General features: G+C 40.7%; 1 protein-coding gene across 1 annotated transcript in view; it reads left to right on the top strand.

Annotated features, from left to right (window-relative positions):
* Positions 1 to 19,470, top strand: part of ak7b (adenylate kinase 7b) — a 26,317-nt gene extending 6,847 nt beyond the window's left edge. The window contains exons 4-18 of the mRNA XM_050061957.1: positions 581 to 675; positions 1,255 to 1,356; positions 1,437 to 1,520; positions 2,558 to 2,646; positions 2,841 to 2,931; positions 3,777 to 3,854; positions 5,480 to 5,629; positions 9,075 to 9,203; positions 9,324 to 9,429; positions 12,507 to 12,635; positions 12,748 to 12,813; positions 12,991 to 13,188; positions 13,573 to 13,793; positions 18,947 to 19,105; positions 19,200 to 19,470. Coding sequence (XP_049917914.1) covers positions 581 to 675; positions 1,255 to 1,356; positions 1,437 to 1,520; positions 2,558 to 2,646; positions 2,841 to 2,931; positions 3,777 to 3,854; positions 5,480 to 5,629; positions 9,075 to 9,203; positions 9,324 to 9,429; positions 12,507 to 12,635; positions 12,748 to 12,813; positions 12,991 to 13,188; positions 13,573 to 13,793; positions 18,947 to 19,105; positions 19,200 to 19,238 — 1,736 coding nt within the window. The 3' untranslated portion in view covers positions 19,239 to 19,470. The remainder of the gene's footprint in view (positions 1 to 580; positions 676 to 1,254; positions 1,357 to 1,436; positions 1,521 to 2,557; positions 2,647 to 2,840; positions 2,932 to 3,776; positions 3,855 to 5,479; positions 5,630 to 9,074; positions 9,204 to 9,323; positions 9,430 to 12,506; positions 12,636 to 12,747; positions 12,814 to 12,990; positions 13,189 to 13,572; positions 13,794 to 18,946; positions 19,106 to 19,199) is intronic.
* The last annotated feature ends 1,341 nt before the right edge of the window (positions 19,471 to 20,811 follow it).

Here is a 20,811-nt window from a genome sequence, read left to right as displayed (position 1 = left end):
TGATGCTGTTTTTGAAGTATGAATAAGTCAATAAGTAATTTATTCCATTGAAATATCATTGATGTATTATAGAAAAGTGACTGATCTTTTTATAAATGACAAAAGGCACATCTGCCTCATTTTCGCTGTGGTATCGTGATACTACTCAGAACCATAATATTTTCATTGGTATCATACCGTGGGTCCCAATTTTGGTAGCGTGACAACACTAATCTGGAGGGGGTTCATCTGCAAAAACTAATGAAAAACTAAACAACGATATTCGGTATTCGGTACTCGGTATTCGGCCAAGCGTTTAATATTATTCGGCTTCGGCTTTGGCCACAAATTTTCATTTCGGTGCATCCCTAATTTGAGCCAATGCTCAATCCACACAGCCTGTAATCTGCCATTCAGATATGACTGACAATACTACACTTATACACGACACGACATATGGAATCCTGAACACTTCCGATATCAAAATCCTGTCCTGTCGACATGCAGATATCTCTTTATAGATATTACACATTGTTAGAAAAATACATATAAGAATACCACAATTAATCAGGTAATGAGTCCTCTTGTGTTGTATTTATAGCTCTCCATAATGAAATGAGCCATTTCTCTGGACCAAAGATGTTCATCCTCGTCTCCACAGTGATGACCTGGGCGTGCAGCAAGCCAGTCAATCATGTAAGTGGATACATACAGTACAATATACAATTCCCTTTTATTCCCTTATCACATATTGTACATATAGGCCTAAGGACTGGAATGTATTTGTGCATTTATTTCATTTGCTGTTGATTAGTCCCATCATGTAGTTTATAACATGTCAAACAATAACTTAACTGCCCATCACAGAACATTTTCTTTAATTACCGTTTTTGTCTGACCATCAGCAAATTACCTAACGTGTTAAACTTACAACAGAGTGAAGGAGAGAGGTGCAGCAGATCTGATTCCTCTTTTGCTATTTGTATTAGATAAATTGTTGAGCGGAATTGTTAAATACCTCATTATATATACTGTTAATAATATTGGAAAATAAATAAATACATAAATTAAATAAAAGTTATTATATCAGTCATGATTATTTTTTATTTCATGTGAATTAAAAATATAATTTATCTGTGAGTGTATAAAATTTGTTTTTATTGTAAACCCAATGAATTACAGCTAATTTTGACAATGTCCCGGCTCAGTTCACTCATCAGCTCTGTTGATACTGTTGTCAGTAGCATTCCTGTTGCTGCCTGTGTTGTGTAACAGGATGTCCCAGTCACTGATGAGATCTTCTGGAGAAGAAGAGCACATCCCAATTTTAAGCCACACATTGACCTGGAGAGGAGGGTGGTCAAAATGGGCAAAACTGTGAGTTTCACATTCCTTTATATTTTGTATTGGAGACGTGATTGTCACGTATGGCCTTGTCACATGGCTGTTGCTTTCAGAACAGGACATTGTTCTCGACATACGTGGTGGCGTCAGGACTTCAGTACGGGATGGGAGAACAGACCTTCCACTTCTTTTTCAAGGTGAGGCTTGAAGACAACTGGAGATTGTTGCTGTAAATGTCAACAGGACCCATTTTATCTTTACACTATACAGACATCTCTATTTATCACTGAAGCTAAAAGTTTGATTTGGAGAAAGACTTTTAGAAACTCTGCTTTCAGTGTTGACGTGGAGACAGATAATACAGAGTTTTTGGTTTGTTACATCAGTGTGTGCGCCGTTATCTCCTTTGTGAGGTGACATTTCATGCAATGGCCGAAGTGGTCAGAATAGTGCTGATTCTGTCCTTGCCAACAGGACTTTTTACATGTTTACACATGAATGTACAATTATTCTTCCACTTTACTGAGATACAGAGGCTTCAGAATTCACTACAGAGGTCACTGCTCCTGGAAGCCTTCTGGTAATAGCTTTTTTTCAGGCTTCTTTAGTGTTTTCATGACAGATTTTTAGTACCAGTGTGTATGGAGGGGATTTTTTTTTTTTTTTTTTTTTTTTTTGAAAAAGAAGGAGGGAAAAACCCAGTTTACAGAAGTACCTGTGGATTAGGCCTAAATCCCAACAGGCATCACCATCCTCAGGCCCCAGTCACATAGACAGCATTTCAGCAGCTGGTGGTAGCTTTTTGTAATTGTTACTGAATTAAGCTTTTTGCTCACTGTTTTTGTGTTGCTGCGCACCTCACGTTTCGAAGCACTCTGAACTAGAGTTGAAAAAACTTCAACTCAGAGCGGAAGAGCTCCCCATGTCATCTCCGCTTCTTTCCCATTGTCCAGTCGGATGATTTGAGAGGCAGATTACTGTCAAATTAATAAAATAAAAAGAATATATAAAAGTAAACGGTAGATTGATTACACAGGAAGGTTATGGTAAGGAGGTGATGGGGTGGTTGTCTGGCAACAATAAAAGGCACAGCAAGGGTTTTTTAATGGTGGCATTCAATTTTTAGAAAAAATGCAGTGCAGTGCACCTTGTGTTTTGAAACCTGCAAAAGGCTTTCTGTGTGAACGGGGCCTCAGGCCTAGATATAATTATTTGAAATAATCTGTATTATTAGACATCATGGCTGGGACAAGAACAGGAAATACCTGTCTTTGGAGACGGCAACAACATCGTCCCTACGATTCACATCAACGACCTGGCATGGTAGGACAAACAATTACTAGTACTATTTTTTTTCTTAATAGCTTCTTTTGACAGCTATGAGGTTATAGGTTGCACAGCGCCCTGTACTACTAAAGGCTTTACAAAACCAGACCCAGATTGACTTAAAGTGGCGACATTGATATCTAAAGGAAATATACATGTGCTTTAAACAATGTGATTTCTTTGTGTTTAAGTGTGATTCAGAATGTGATAGAACATCAGCCCAAGCCGTATTACCTGTTAGCTGTGGATGATTCCAACAATACCATGGAGGACATTGTGAAGGTGTGTGGAGCAACTAATCAAGAAATCTTCTGCCAAAGACACAAGCCTCGTCAGTGGGTTGAAAATGGAATAAAGCCTGTTATGTAAAAACAAAAAAATATATTTAAGAATTATTGATCAATTTATAGCCCAGTTGTACACAAACAAAGCAATGAGTGTGTCCCAAATCCAACACTTCTGCTAGTATACTTCAATGCAGTACACTGTACACTACATACTTCTTGCACGGTGCACTAATCTCTTCCTCTTGTTTGTCGCGTTATCGCCAACATATGACCACTATCTCAGCCCACACATAAACCAAATTGACGCCATAACATCAGTGTTGATTAAAATGTACTGCTGCAGCTCAGAACAAGCTAGCTAATGAATGCTAATGTAAGCTAGCAAGCTAACGTTAGCACTCGCATTATTGTTTGAAGTACCAAATCATTACAGACCCAACAAACATTACTGACAGCTTCTATCTGACATGTCCTGACAAGCACCTCGTTGTCTCCAGCCACCATGTCAAAGTTGAGAAGTTTGTAATGTAGCCTCTGCGACATCACAAAGATGGTGACTGTTGAGGGTGACAGGTGTCCATCATTCCACACTCACCTTTTGGACCATTTGAGTGCGCCAGCCCTACACTGCATTTTCCTGTACTATGCAGTGTGAACCCACCTTGCACACTTGTGCCCTCAAAATACTAACTGTTTAGTACAGAAGTATGAGGTTTGAGACGCATTGTAGGTCTCACGTCTTATAACACTATTGATACAGTATACTCGCCCTTGTTAAATAAATGCTTGATATGTTTCCTATATGCAGATATAATGATATGTGAGCTCTTTCTCTACTAGGCAGTTGCCTCTTCACTTGGACCAGGGAAGATCCAGAAAAGGCCATTCAAGGAAGCCTTCCTAACACAAGACTTGAGTGTATGTTGTACCTGTTTAAATTGTTCTTCAATTAAAGCCCGGACTATTATTTAATTAAATCACTGAAGTCAACAAGCTTATATTTGGGACAGAAGTCTATATGGGTAAGGCCTTTAATTCCTTTTAAACTTAACTGTTAAGATGGGGAACATAATCAAATTGTTTATTTTAACCAATATGTGTATATATATATATATTACATGTATAAGAACTGGCTTTGAATAATATATCAGTTATGAATCATTCATTTGATCTAGCTCAGAGTGTTATGACACTCATTTTACAGCAATCGAGGATTACAGCACTTGGCGTACCGACACACCACCACTGTATTCCGTTAAAACAAAATTCACAACGTGGATTAATTTTTATGAAAAACCCCTTTGATTCTTTTGATTGGTGGACTCTTACAGACTCAAGGAATATGAATAAATTACAGGGTAATCTAGGAATGGACACATATTCTGACTGTATGACAGCTTCAGAGGTAGGCAGTCACCACTTGTTCTTTCGTCATGGCGGTATATCTGAATGAATTACAGTCTTCTCTGGTGCTCACGGTTCTGCTAACAAGAACTGAACGATTGAATCATGGAGAATCTAACCGAGCTAACAATGTGTAACATCTCCATGTTAAACAAAGTTTAAATATTTTTATTTGTATGTGCAATTTGAACACGTAACAAATGTTAGCTCGAGTGGGTAGCCAACAACTGCTTTTATACATCCATAGAACTTCTATAAAAATGAACTGCTTGGCAACCAGACCAGACGTCTAATTGAGACAGGTGTTTATTTTTCAAAATGTGTAGCCACACCGGGCTAGTAAAAGGAACGAGGTGTTCAATTAGGACGAGGCTTTTAGTTGAAGTTTTACGGTATTTTACTGCAGTGCTCAGGAGAGTTTGTTTTTATGTCACAGATTACACTGCATTTTTTACAGTCTTACCTCACTATTGCTTACAAAGCCTTAAAAACTAGATGGACATACATCTTGTGTGTGCTGCTGGAGCTTGACTTGGGACATTATTAGCTTAGCTTAGCATTAAGCCTTGAAGCAAGCTTAGCTGAAAACTTGGCTCTGTCCAATGTTTAAAGATACACCCATCAACAATCCTAAAGCTACCAACAACACATTTTATGTGGTTAGTTTAATCTACAAAACAAAATGAAAAAATGTTTTTGCTTTTTGGGGCTTTTGGAACATTTTCTTGACAAACAACAGCTGAGCACAGTGACTGTGTTTAGCTTTCTGGAGTCTTAACATCACAGTAAGATGGCCAGATTTGGTGCCAGTGTGCCTAAAAAGAGACCAAAACTTTTTTTTATTTCTGTTTGTGTACAGATCAGTCAAAAGAAATAGAACATGTTAGCTGTAGAGTTGGTAGATCAACTTTGGTTGTTGGTCGAAATTTGGACAGAGCCAGGCAGGTTGTTTCTCCCTGCCTCCAGTCTGTGTGCCTAGGATGGCTAAACACGTCCTGACTCTGTACTGAACGCAGACATGAGACTGATATCCATCTTGTCATCTCACTTTAGGAAAAAAAAGTTGTGAATAAGATTTATATCCCAAAATGGTGAATCATTCCTTTAAGATCTATTGACCTGTTGTTTCCCCTTGACAGGTAATGGAAATTGATTCCTTGCTGGTCAACCTACACATGGAGGCTGTCCATCTCAAGGAACTGTACTCTATCAGCTGGTTGTGCGAGTCTGGACTGGTGGAGAACATAGACCTGGTGGTAGAGGAGTACAAGCAGACCAGAGGACTACTGGTAGGTCCCAAAGCAAAAAACAGAAACATGTCCTTATCCAAAGAATACACGTGTTACAAAACAAGAACTATTTAAATCATAATCATAGCTGTGCAGCAGTGAGTCTGGACTAGGCATTTTGTGGAGGAACAAGAGATACAGGAGGATCTGTTGGCAGAATGCCCCATGGTCTGGGACTGATTTGACCACATATATTTTGTAGTGTAAACACTAAGATGTCCTGATGTGTCTTCAAAAAGGACTATGTCCTCACTGCAGGTGGTTGTCGTGGTGAAACCTTAATGATGCTCTATAACTTGCCCATTTTACTAATAGTTGGATGCGGTGTTGCTTAACTGTCCATCGTTGAGTCCTGGAAGGAGATGTGTGGAATTCTGCTGACAATGATATCTCCAGCTGTGCTGATAAAACCACTAACATGATGAGCAAGCGGTTAGCACACCGAGAATGTGGACTTAATGTTTTTGTGTGGGGCCCTTTGACCTTCTATCGTAAGTAACATAGACAGTAACAAAATGAACACAGTTGGTCAGCTGGAGATGCATGATAGACCTAGGTGTGAAAGAAGATGTGTCTCGGCTGTCCACTTGTGTTCGGATCACCAAAACACAATTTAACACCAGGTGTTAACAGGCTCTTAGAAATCACGTGTCTCTAATCCACACAGCACAATGTCTGCCTGACTAGGCATTAGTATATTTTTTCTGCATCACCCAGGGCTCAAACTTACAACCATAGGGCTGTTTCATAGTTGACGCAAAGGCACGCAGGCGCTAATGCATTGTGACGCATCGAGATGCATTGGCCGCCATGATCCGTGCTTGCGTCTCAAAATGTGTTGTCCATTTTTTTGATACGCGACGCTTGTAATACCATGCGTTGCCAGCGGGGGTGATAATGCAAGCTACGTACTTGAAATTAACCACTTTTTGTTATTCACAGAAGAAGCAGGTATGAAAAATGGCGGGTGAGGAGTCAAAACTGTGCAACCTTGTACAGGCACACCCCCATTTATATGACTGTTCTAGTACTCTAATAAAATCGCAGTAGAAAATGCATGGAGAGAGATAGCGATGGCAATGGGAAAGAGCATCGAAACCGTAAAAAAAGATTGGAAGAACGTGAGGGACAAATTCGCACGTGCACACAAGAAGTGGAAGAAGGCCTGCAAAAGTGGTGTGGGGCAGATGGCAGGGGTTAAAGTTCTCCAGCACAGGGCCGGATTTCCGGTGTGGGGAAGTTTCTGTCCGGCACAGGCAGAAGTGATCTGCAGTGCGAGCATTTCACTCGCATTGGCCCCTAAAAATATATGTGCGAACTGGGAAAATGATTTAGGTGCACAGTGTGCGAGTACACAACCTACTGTTTACCATAATCGGCATCGGGCGATTTGTTATCGATAACCGATCAAATAAATATATTTTAAAACTCGCTCCTTTGGCTCTGATACAGCCATCTCTCTCCCTGCCTGCAGTCCCCACTGCACTGGGCTTTGTAACAATGTCCCACCTACAGCCCCCTCTGATTGGTTACACGGCACAAGTGATAGCCAATCAACACTGATGCCTGTGCATGCTTTCACATCATGTCACATTGAGACACAGAGCTCAGAAGGAGCAGGAGAGGCTCCAGTAAGCCAGCGGTAATTTTGAAGGTAACAGAAACCAGACAGAAACGAAAGTTGCAATAAAAATCCTCTATGCTGAAGTTTTAAAGTCACCACCATAACATTATATGATCCATTTCAATGATGACATGCTTGCCCAGAGGCGAAATTGATCCATTTCAATGATGACATGCTTGCCCAGAGGCGAAATTTTGACGTAACGGCCTATTTAATTCACATCAAGTGCAAACAGCCTAAATGATTTAGCTTCTAAAAATTAATAAAACCAAGGCAAAAAAGAGATGTAGTCAAAAAGTCTGGTAACCAATGAAAGTTTAATCTTTATTTATAAACTCATTATGCTATAAAAATTTAATCTGAAAAGTAACTACTAAAGCTATAATCTTTTTGTTCGTTTTGATAATAAACACATTCCTTTGCAACACATACATTTCTATTTCTTCATTTTGTGACTGCAACACCAAGCCCCCCGCTCTGGAAAAGATTTCAGATTTCAGGCACACAAATCTTCCGTGCTCCACATTTCAGGCACAGAATTTTTTCTTGCTTTAACCCCTGAGATGGGTTTTGGGTACCCTCAGATTTTAAAGCGGCTAAACTGGATGAATGAGCACATGAAACATAGGACTAATGAGTTTCGGTATGTAGGCTAGACCTTGGTAATCAGTCAGTAGTACAAGGTGTGATATTGTCATAAATTACATTTTTGACATACAGTTCTGAAATTTACCACACTACTTCAGCCTTGGCATGGACTTTTTTTCATGAATATTGGAGATATATTTAGTGAGAATTTGCAGTACCTGTTTGCACGAAAACATTTTGATGCACTGTGGCTCAATTTCTGATATTTCAAAGTCTAGCTGGATCGTTTGTGGAGGATGGTCTGAGGATGCAGTGTAGCCAGTTTGGTGAGTGAAAAATGTGAAAGATAGATTTAGTTAGTTTTACAGTTTTCAGGTGACGGACATCATAATTCCTGCAGGTCGGAGCATCTGAACATTTCTGCTCAGATGGGGCTACATGTTGGTGAAAGTTGCAAAGTCGTAGCATGTACGACTAATTTGCTGTGTACAGTTGCTGTACTGCCACCATCAGGACTGTTGAAGAGTTTTAGTTGAGGAACTTTGGTATAGGACTGGACCTTCGTACAAAGGTTTTTTTTTCTGCATGGGAGGCCAAATTCAATCAATCAATCAATCATATATCCATCACATGAAATCACACAAAGTGCATCCCAGAGCTGCCGGCCTCTAATGAAATGGTTTACTATGTCAAAACAGGGCTTGACGCTAACTTTTTTCCCAAGGAGCACATGTGCTCCTTGGGAAAAAGTAAGGAGCGCACAAAGAACTTTAGGGGCACAATATAAATTGATCAAATAATGTGTTTTCCGTAATGATGCAAATAGACATTTACAAGCAAAATTATTTAATGAATTTGTATACAAAATGTACAGAAAGGTAAAATCATAACTGTGTCACACGGGGAAGAGGGAAGGCGGCTGGAGTTCCTCCAACATTTGCGGTTAGATTATCATATTTTTTTTTATTGACAAAAATATAGGCTGCTTCGGCTGATTTTTTATGCGCACATGTGCCCCTAAATATTTTTTACAGTTCGCACACACCTATTTTTAGTCGCAAATGCGAGTGAAACGCTCACACTGTCGAGCCCTGTCAAAATATCATAGACATAGAGTTGCAACTTTCCTGTGTCTGAAAGTTGTTGTTGTTGTAATAATTGTAATAATATGATGACAGTTTTCTTGGTTCTCATTATGTTGCACTTGCTAATCCATGAACGTGTTCTCTGCAGCCCATCCGTCTGTGTGTCCTGGGTCCTCCTGCAGTGGGAAAGAGCACATTGTCCAGACAGATCTGTAAATACTATAAACTCCATCACATCACACTGAAGGAGATCATCTCAGACACAATCTCACAACTGGTGAGCTTCTCCTGAGGCACACAGACACATGTGCCATTATTAACCTGACACAAATAGACATACATTTCCTGTGCCTGTCTTTTAATGCCCCTACAATTCCATTTCTGTCCTCATCTTTAGGAAGATAAAGTGAAGAATGCTGATCCAGGTGCAGAGAATGAGGACTCTGCAGCAGAGACCAAGGAGCTGCTCAACAGCCTGAAGGACAGTATGGAGCAGTACGGAGGTACACAATGTGACAGCCAGGGTTTACCTGCTTAGTACCACTCTGATACACCTCCAGAAACACCCACTCTGTTCATCGTTCTCACTTATTAGTCCTTGGTTCACGTCAACATTCAATATCCTTCTTACATATTCACTGGCTTTAAGTTTGGAGAGAGCAGGGCAGAGGAGAGACGTCGGGCGGAGCAAAATGCTCATTGCACCATGGTGAAGAAAAGTATAGCCATCTAATCCCTCATATTGTTCTTCTTTTACTCAGTAGCTATCAACAACTGTCCCTCACATCAACAGGCTGTCATTTCCCTGGAATCGATCTCGACACGTCTTATTACCTGCCAGTCTTCTCAATCGCTTATGCCAGGTTAACACTACACGATATCAGCCTGATTATAGCTCAACGCAGCGTCGTACGGTGTCAGCTCGGATCGTGAAGGACAATTAGGGCTGACCCAAAAAATTCGAAGCTTTGAAGCTTTGTTCGATGGCACGGGATTCGATTGTGGAAAAAAAACCCTGAATATTCTGCCTTTTTTTCTTCCATTTTTTAGGGGGACCTTGAACACAACACCATCTCCGACAAGGAAATAGAAAGCCCGACGTGCAATGAATGGAGACCTGTTATCCTGCTTGAACACAGACAACTAAATTCTTTCAACAATGTGACTCAAAATAATGATAAAATAGATTTTATTGATGTAAAATAATATGCTGATGGTGACATTTTCCACCGGTCCGCTGCGCTCTGAGTCTGGTGTCAGTGACACATGCTGCTCTGAGTCGCGCATCTGTCTGCTTGCGCTGCAGTGCGCGCCGAGGGTTTTAATTTTTAGTGTTAAATCAAAAGTTAAACACTAGCCTACTTATCAGCAACCAGAAGTGTTTTTTTGTTTGTGAATATTTTTATCTTAATTCTAGGGTTGCAAGAAACTACCTTTCCGCCATAATTTGTAAGTTATTAACTTTTTTGGACTTTTTTTCGCTCAGCGCTCAGAGGGGGTATATGCAGAGAATGTGGGACCTGTGGATACTTCAAAACCCACAATCAAGACTAACTAAGAAACATCTGGTAGCACAGTGTTCGAACATCCGCAACCGCCAACTACCATCACAACTAGAGATCAATGGAATACTTCAACGATGCTATGGCAAGGGGACGCCAGGACAACAGGTCAATGGGGGTATGTCATCATTGCCCTCACAATTTGAGATTGGGTACCAAGCCCCAGTAGATACAAACAGCCTCAGTGTAAGAGCAGCTGACCTGAGAAGGAAGATCGTGGGCAAACTGGAAACCTGGAGCCTACCACGAATCCCGAAGCTGAGTTGCCAGGTACCTTTAGATGATGAGAAAATGTGATTGCTGCCCTAAATACCATCCCTACAAGGACCATCAATGAGACCAACAAGCTGATTCACAGTACAGCAACAGTAATCCTGGAGATGCTTGGATACAACATGGACATGGTACATCAAAATCAGTATCCTCCATGGAAGAGATGGCTGGAGGCCAAGATAAAGAAAGGCAACACGGAGAGAAGTTAGCCAACTAGCAGAGATAGAAAGAGGGAACATGGTGAATAAAGGGGACCAAGGAAATGCAACAAGCTCTACATTCCTAAAGCACTTGAAACTGCCAAACAAAGACTAACAGCTTTGGCCACCCGGCTGAAGAGATTCACCAAAGACGTAGAATGTATACATTTATATAAACATAGCAACTCAACTTTGCGTTGAACTGTGCAAATCAAACTGAATTTAACTTTCTCTGTCTGTAAACAACCCAGCTGGCACTAGATGTCAATATAAAGTCAGAGAGAAGTTGGCTTACATCAGATTACCATTAAATTTGGCTGGAATGAAATTCAGGTTAACGATCATTTAAATGTTGTTTTTTTTAATGCTGAGATTTTAAAATGGCTATAGGCAGTGTTTTCATGTCAACAATGCAATGAGAACAAGAGCAAATGAGAACAATGTGAATGTGAAAGGTGTCACTGTAGTGATGAACCTACAGAATGATCAGCTGGATCTGCACATCCTTGATGGAGCTTCATAGTGACCCTCAGCTCATTGTTTAGCTGTCATGCCCACAACTTTTCCCTCATAGTGTCTTTTTCAACCTTAGCAGGCAGCTGCTTGCAGAGAAATAGCTGTAAAAATGCCCACTGAACACACCTGCTCAGCCTCAAACAGCACACAGACAGTCAGAGACTAGCTGGTGAATCCTGGAATGGCGGTAGTGTTAACAAGTGGTCATACATAGGCATTGAATTTAATACAAACCATGAAATTAGGCATGACAGCTCTAAAAATAAGCTGGAAAGTGGCCCTTTACGTTAAAGGGGCACTCTCTTCATTTTCTATTCAGTTACTTGCAGGGTCTGAAATGAACTTTTTGACTTGTCAACCAAGGTGGCTGGTAGATGAAAAGCCCTTTTAAGATTTACTTGCCAGTGAAAAATCTACCCTCATTTGGCGCTTGGCAGATGTTAATTTTGGACCCTGATTACTTGTCATGAGGAGTATTTTTCAGCCTGTGAAAAGAATTCAAAAATGTCTTCGGGGGCTCTGGAGGAGCTTTGACTGAAGCTTTCTTCTGCTGTTGTCTGACTTCACACTGTTATGGTTGTGTGTGTGTGTGTGTATGTGTGTGTGGAGGAGGTCAGCATGCAGAATGCAGGAGAGAATCTGTAGCATTATGATACAGGCTCAGAAGGTAGAGTGGGTGAACCAGCAGTATGTGAATGTGTATGTGAATGATTGAATGTGACTCGTAGTGTAAAAAGTGCTTTGAGTGGTCAGATGACTAGAAAGGTGTTATATAAGTGCAGGTCCATTTACCATTCTTTACATAGCTTGAGATTTTAAAAAGTATTTGCATAATCTTTAACAGAAAGCCTGTGTTACAAGATGGGGTCAGAGACATCAACCAGGCCAGCTTGGCCCATACAAGGGGCTAAAGGTCTTTATATTTCAGACTCTGCTGCTTTGATTTTATTGAAGTGCAATATTAAATCAGTGGAATGTCCTTTTAAGATGAATTTGCCACAGTGTAATGTCCCCTTCTTTGTCTGTCAGGTCTTTGGGATGACCCGCTGTTGGTGAAGGTGGTAAAGGAGAAACTGATGTCTAACCCGTGCAGAAACCAGGGTTTTGTTCTTGATGGCTTTCCTAAGACATGTGAACAAGCTAAAGAGCTCTTCTACTGTGAGTCACTGACACATGGCTCCTACTGCACCACTGCATACACTCAGTATCAAATGGATACATACAGTACGAACGTAAACATCTTTATGTTTTCTTTTTAACTCTTTTTTAGCTGAAGAACATGAAACAGAAGATGGAACATCCCAGATTTCCTTATGCAGCAAGAAGATAATGCCAGGTCTCTGTAGTGGTGTTGACACTGTTGCATGTTACCCCACAGCAGTAGGACAAGATACAAATATTTTACTCTGAACAAAAAGCAAATTTTCAGTAACCGCAAACATATCCATAAAGCCTGAGTCTTTGAGTGTGCGTCGTCGTAGCATTTGTAACAGTGTCCTTGTGTGTGCCACAGAGTTTGTTTTGTGCCTGGATGCGTCAGATGCCTTCCTGAAGGATCGAGTGATGAACCTGCCTGAGAGGCTGGTACAGGAGCTAAACTACAGGCAGGAGCACTTCCTACGACGACTGGCCAGATACAGAGAGAACAACGTGGAAGATGAAACTGTTGTCAACTACTTTGATGAGCTGGACATCAGCCTTCTGTTCCTGGGTAATCCATGAAGCATGACTACATCCTTCGTCTAGGGGATATATGATACAGAAGGGTCTGTTGGTGTAGCTGTATGGTCAGCACTGCCACAACTTGTTGCTGATGAGGGGCAGAAAATAGATAGAAAAGCCAGTCCAAAACAGTCAGCTCTAAATACAGATGTCTGTGCAGTTGCCACTGCACTGTCTGTGGCCGTGTAGTTTCCTCCTGTGAGCGGTGTCTCCCAGTCCCTACCGGACCACCTGACGTCCCCGTCTGGACTGGGTCCTTAACGGACCAGGTGCCAGCATCCAGCTGAGCCCGGTCCTGCTTCATCCAGTCACTGACCGCTGATATTTTCATCATATGGTCAAACCCTTCTGTGTTTCCTGTCATCCTCTCCAGAGATCACCAGTAGCCATGAGCCTGACTGCCTGCTGCTGATGCAGAAGATCTTTGACACGGTGGGCCAGCCCAGAAACTACGGCCCCAGCAGCCAGGAGGTGAAGGAAGGGGAGAGGAGGAAGGCTGAAGAGAGGATGAGGAGAGAGGCCCAGGAGAAAGCTGAAGAGGAGAGGTGGGAGGCAGAGGAGGCCAAACAAGGCGCTGCGCACTGGGAACAGTGGGTAGGTACTGGGAGGACTGGGTAGGCACTGGGAGGAGTGGTAGGCACTGGGAGGAGTGGATAGGCACTGGGAGGAGTGGATAGGCACTGGGAGGAGTGGATTATTACTGAGCTGAATTTGAGGCTTTTGTTAAGTGATGTTGTTGTGAGTTCATGTTTGATGGCTGTTTGGAGAAGTTTGCCTTCAGGGCTTTAAGCCAGAAAGACTTGCAGTTTTATGAAAACGATGATGGTTTGGGTAAAAATGAAAACATTTCTTCCAGAAAGGTCTTTCTGACAGAAAGCTCTGAAGGTTAACTTTTCCCATGTGCTGTTTTACTTTACTGCACTTATTATTTATGTGTTGTTTTTATCTTTTATGGCCAAAAGTAAAAAAGAAAGGGCTGGCAGTTTCTTCTGTAACAGACTGAAATCGTATCGTGGCAGACTATAGCCCCATTTCCACCAAGCAGTCTTGTACGGTTCAGTTCAGTATATATTTCTTCCGTTTAGACTGTGAAAAGTTGTGGATGTTACCAATGGAACTGTTCCTTACTGTCCCCATTGCCTGAGGAGGACTAAATTCACAAACCCGCTATTTTAAATATCCCATGGAGAGAGAGTCTCTCACTGCAGCCTGTTATGATGTTCTGAAAATGTTGGCGTGCAGCCTTGATGATAAATGAGGTGAAGACTTCCCTCTGTGTCACCGGTGAAAATACAGGAAATTCAGCGAGAGCTGTACGAAGCAGTGAGTGACAACAAGCCTGCCCATATTTAAGAGTACTGTTTGCGGTGGAAACGCTAAACGGATCTAGGGTCTAGGTACCATGTCTGAAGGGTTACTTTTGGTTCCAGCGTACCATACTGAAAGTGTTTGATGGAAACAAGGCTTTTGTAATATTGGCAAATATCATATTGTTTTCCAAAGAATCGATTTAATGTGGTATTGTGATGAAACTAGTGATCTACACCCCTAGGCTGCTGTCATTACGGAGGTCTATTAGAGATTAGACTGTGTTCCAATAATTGTTTTGGTCTGTCTGTCCCTCTGTACAGTGTCCACAGTCAATATAGAAAAGAGACATTTCATGTCACACTTCATAGCTCCACTAGAGATAGGGGCATCAGCATAAAACAAGCACTTCCTGTTAAGTCAACAGAAGCTCTTTTCCTGCAACCAAGGCCCTGTGTTCCATCATGAGACTGACCCACGCTGAACTTGTTTACACCAAAGCTGACAATACAACACAAGATGCAATAATTAGATTCAGGTCAGGTCGTGTGTTGCATTGAAAAAAAAATCCTAACTCAAAGGTCAGCTTACTAGCTTTGGATGCATCGGATGTACTCAGGCTCCTGGGCCTGTTTGTCAGGTACAGATGTGACACACTGTCACACACATGAACTGTAGTACCAAACAGTGGCGGTGTGTATGACATGTCAAGTGTGTGGGTCTCTCTCTTCATTGCATATGCATGAAAGGGAGGATCTGGCGAACATTAGACACGTTAACAGAGGTTTAAATGAGACCAGGTGTAAACAGAGCACAGATGGGATTTACACAAGGAAAGCTGTAGTGGGGAAAAAAGCATGAATTAAATATAGACATATGTACCTGAAAACAAATTATTAGAATGAAAAGCTATTAGGCTATTATTAATGAACGCAATATGTGATTACTGTGATACAAACTACAGGTGGATGAGGAGTTGTAATTTGTGTTCATCAAACTTGAATTAAAACTTTTAACCCTCAGTGAGCTGTAACTTTTCTTTGGTAGTTAAGACATTGAAGTGAATGTTTGGCTACATTAACTCAGCATTAACATCCATATTAACACCATCTCGTCCAGTCATATTAACACCTGCTGCATCCACCCTCTCTGTGTCTCCTTTCTGTCTCCACTGGTTGTGGTGCCTTGTCTTTGATTTGTTTTATTGTATCATTCCATCTCTTTTTATGTCTCCGTGCTGGTGAAAGCCGTGGCCGAAGGCATTATGTTTTCGTGTTGTCCGTCTTTCCTTTCCTTTCCTTTCCTATTATGACCTCTGCCAAGGAGGTTATGTTTTCGCTGGTGTTGGTCTGTTTGTCTGCAAAATAACTCAAAAAGTTATGAACGGATTTTGATGAAATTTTCAGGAAAGGTGGATAATGGGACAAGGAACAGATGATAAAATTTTGGTGGTGATCGGTTGAAGCAAAGTGGATAAAATAATAAAAAATAAAGTCTATCGTCTGACAGCCTCAGCAGCAATTCCAATTTCCAAAGACGGTGAAAATTGCGCCATCTGGTGGCCGGAAAGCACGTCTTGTTCTACTTGCTAAATATTGTTGTAATTCTAAAGTTGAAATTAATTTTCTGTGTTGGAAAAAAAGAAAGTGAAAAATACAAAAAAACATATTATATTCTGTGTTGGTACAAAATAAAAACGAAGTAAACACACCACAGTGTGTCCATGGTGACGGCATATATAACCTCATAATGATAGTGATGCAAATAACCTAATTGTGATGCAGGCTGCAAAATCTGATGCAGAGGGGGAGGGAATATCACTTACTTGGCGGAGGTCTGCACTCTCTGAGTGCTTTTCTAGTTATGGATCCACCATTCAATCAATCAATCAATCAATCAATCAATCAGACTTTATTTATATAGCACTTTTCATACGAAGAAGTAGTAACACAATGTGCTTCACAAAATAAAACAGTAAAACAAGGACCTCCCACATATACACACATATACAGAGAGAGAGAGAGAGAGAGAGAGAGAGAGAAACTAAAAACAGGAACTGAGGAATATAAAAGGATATACCAATAAGTATATCCTATATATATATATATATGTATATATATATATATATATTTATATTAAAAGACAGGTTAAAAAGATAGGTCTTGAGTTTGCTTTTAAAAATTTCATCATTCTCCGCTGCCCTCAGGTCTTCAGGAAGGTTGTTCCAGAGGTGCGGTCCATAGTAATAAAAGGCTGCCTCACCCTGGGTTTTTGTTTTAACTTTCAGGATAATTAAAAGGCCACTACCAGAAGACCTGAGGGTTCTAGAGGGTTCATAGGTTAAAAGCAAATCTGATAAATAGGAAGGCCCAAGACCATTAAGTGCTTTATAAACCAACCAACCACCATTAGCACTTGCCTAAGCATAGCTGTTCTTCCTGGGGTCCATCACATCCAATACATCCAACATAATACAAATCATACACATCTACATACAATACGCATACAGTAACCACAACAAACACACTACAAAGCATACAACATCACAACATTATACAAATCATACACATCTACATACAATACACATACAGTAACCACAACGAACACACTACAAAGCATACAACATCACAACATAATACATCACAACATTATACAAATCATACACATCTACATACAATACACATACAGTAACCACAACAAACACACAATAGTTCACAAACATAATGAGTAACAATTATCAAGGGTTTATTTTTCACAGATCTTTCCTTTCCCATAATGAAAAATTCCCTACCCCATAGATGTGCATTTTGGTGGTCAAGGGTCAAAGGTCAAGGTTGCTGTGACCTTTCCTCCATTTCATTCTTGTGAATGCAATACCTCAAAAATGCCTTAAGGGAATTTCTTCAAATTTGGCACAAACGTTTACTTGGACACAGCAATTAACTGATTACATTTTGGTGGTCAAAGGTTTAAGTCACTGTTACCTTATCTGTCTTGTTTTTGTGAATGCAATATTTCAAGAACACCATGAGGAAATTTACTCAAATTTGTTCAGTCCACTTGGACTCAAGAATAAACTGATCTGAAATTTGTGGTCAAAGGTCAAATGTCAAGGTCAGTGTGACCTCACAAAATATGTTTGTGAGTCACCAGAGGGGTCATTGGTTTTGTTTTTGTGGTCCAACCTTTGCATTGAGTCTGACCTGGTCACATTCCAAAGTTGTTGAAACTGGTGCTTGGTCAGTAACTTCCAGCATCAGACACTGAAGAAAAAAGCTGTCCTTTCATGTAGGCATGATACGCGGGCAGCTGCTGTTATAGTGTCATGGCACCAGGCGCGCGGGGGGATGGTGGATGGGTCTAACAGTCACTGACCTTTACCCGCGAGGCCAGTGTTCGCTTCCCGTAAGATTGTAAAGCCAAACCCTGTTCTTTTTTTCTAAACCCAATCATGTGCCTAAGTGTTGGTAAAACGTAACCATGTGTGTTTGTTGTTGAAGGAAAAAATGTAAATTTGTGGTGTTGTACCAACATAGTGTGTTCATTTTGAAAGAGTGTATGCAATTTCCTGTGAAAACAGAAGTGTACTCTGAAAACAGACAATGCATGTAACAGGCTGAAGTTGACATGGCATCCCAGAACGTCAACAACCAATTTACCCAGGGTACCTTGCACGTAGTTTTGCATGCTTTGTGTTTTTTGTTGTGTGCTGATGCCTTTGAGATATCTGGTTGTTAGTGATTGATCTGATCCTCCAGGGGACACATACTTAGAGACATGGGTCCACTGTAGCGTTGACTGGAGTATAACGAGAAAAAGTTAAGTTATCAGAGAAAAAGGTCAGCACACATTAGCAGGGGTTAGGTCGGTGGCTCGTCTCCAAATGCCAAATAGCGTTGGAAAAACATAGATTTTTTAAAAAATGTGAAACTGCTTTATTCATAGTTTTCACCGGTTTAAATTAACGATTCCGTTCGTTTTGGAGAGGATAATTCGGCTTACGGCGAAAACCTCCTAAATGTCTGGATCAGAAATAAGGTGAGCACACATTAAGTTATCAGAGAAAATAGATGAGGGCACATTAGATGCTGGGTAAGTGGGCTGTCTGTGACGAGCTGAACAGTGTCAGAGAAACACTGATTTGTAACGTGAAACTGCTTTATTCTGTGTTTCTGCTGATTTAAATAACCGGGTCCATTTGTTGTGGAGAGGAAGAGACCTCTGTGAAGAATTTGGCTCCCAGAAAAAAACTCCTAAACAATGAACACTGAAGGAACTCTTACCTGGAGAAGTTTCCACTGGTTGCAATCTGCAGTCCTTACCACTAGATGTCACTAAATCCCTCTAAATGTTACACACTGGCTCTTTAGTTTTAAAGTGTGATACAGGAGTATGTTTGATGTGTTTGTATATTAACTTGGATGTGTTACTTGTGTCAGACTAAGGATTTGGAGAAGGTGAGGCAGCAGGAGGAGGAGCTGCTGGAGGCCCAGACAGTCTCTATGAGGAACTACCTGATGGAGCATGTCATGCCCACTCTGACCCAGGGCCTGATCGAATGCTGCATGGCCCAACCACAGGACCCCGTGGACTTCCTGGTATTACCCTCAGAACAGCTTATTACCTCACTGTTATCATCTGCCTACACTTGATTTGAATTGTGACCATCTTTTTTGGTTTGTCTCGTTCCAGGCGGAGTTCTTGATAAAGAACAATCCCTTTAACTACTAAAAGTGGAGGTCAATTCTTCTTGTTGCACCTACACATTATGCAAATACAACACAGGAAAACTGAAATAAAACTGTTATTTTTTTCTCCCCTAATTGTCCTGAGCTCTTTAGTATATTAGGGACTGAAGTCATTACATGCAGCATTTCTATTAGAGGAAAACCTCCTGGAGTCTCTTAAACTTGTCACAGTATTTCAGCCATCACATGCCAAGTGTCCCTCGGTTCATGCTGGGAATTTGATTAGGTCTGATTTGTAAGTGTCCCATTCTCCTGCCCCTGTTGTATTTACACAAAGCTTTGTTTGGGCTCTTGTGTGCCGGCCATTACTTAAAAGCCCCCTAAAACAGCAGATGAAAGTGTGCATGAAGCCAAAAGCTAATTAGGAAGTTAATTTGCGTAATGAACTTGGTAAACTCCAAAGTAGACACGCTCGGGTCATAATTGCTTTGATTTGGCTTCTGATATTCAGGAAGGATAAATGTTACAAATGGCAGCTAATTTGTGTGTCTCTCATGTTGCCACTCGTGAATCCAAAGTGTACATAATTGGTTGCGACAGAACACCAAATTATTTCATTGTACATACTTAATCACCACATGGGGAAATTAGTTGAGTTTATTTGGGAAACATTGTGACGCAAGCCACTGCAGGACAATTTGACTGCACCATCTGTACAAACACAACATGGAGAGTTTCCTGAAAGTGAAACACAGCTTTTAATGGTAAATATGGAGGTATACAATACCCTAATACTCTCATGTGATCTGAAACATGGGCCAGATATTTTATTTTCTACCTTAGTAAACAGAGGATCTTGACATTTGATTATTAGTGTCTCTTCCCCTGCAAAGAAGATTTGCACAAGCACACGTGTCACATAATAAGCTGGTGCAGAAAACAGCAACTCTGTATTAACTTTCACTTTCATAGTTTGGATTATGTGGACCAAACCAGGACAAAAAAAACACATTGCTTCCTTTTAACTCTGGTACGTTTTCTATTCACAATAAATCTTAACAAACAAACCAAGGAATCAAATGGACTGACAGGTATCTTATTGATCAGACAATTTAAATGACTCATCCTGAATCATTTGCTCTACATGGACCTATTAACGAAAATTAATTTCCAGTGACTGACAGCAGGCCTTGCTACACTATTCTGAATTATTCAGTGGTGGAGGAACAACAGAGATGTTTTACTTAGGTAAAAGTAATACCACACTGAAAAAAAAATGCATTTCAAGTAAAAGTCTTGTATTCAGAATCTGAAGCCCAATATCACAAATCACAGTTTGCCTCAGAGGGCTTCATAGCACACAATATCCCTCTGTCCTTGTACTTTCACAGCGAAGAAACTCAAAAACTTTAACAGGGAAAAAATGGTAGAAACCTCAGGGATCCCTCTTCCAGCACGGACAGATGTTGTGTGTATGGAACAGATCAGCATAATAAATTTACAGTATACATTCAGAGAGACAGAGACAGAGAGAGATGCAAGGCAAACAGTAATGACACTAGCTACAATAACATTAATTTGAGTACAAATATCATAATAATAATAATGATAACATG

The sequence above is a fragment of the Epinephelus moara genome, chromosome 14 (assembly GCF_006386435.1).
Source record: "Epinephelus moara isolate mb chromosome 14, YSFRI_EMoa_1.0, whole genome shotgun sequence".
Classification (NCBI taxonomy): Eukaryota; Metazoa; Chordata; class Actinopteri; order Perciformes; family Serranidae; genus Epinephelus; species Epinephelus moara.
The sequence above is the reverse complement of the archived record's forward strand: the minus strand, read 5'-3'. Positions and strand labels throughout refer to the sequence as shown.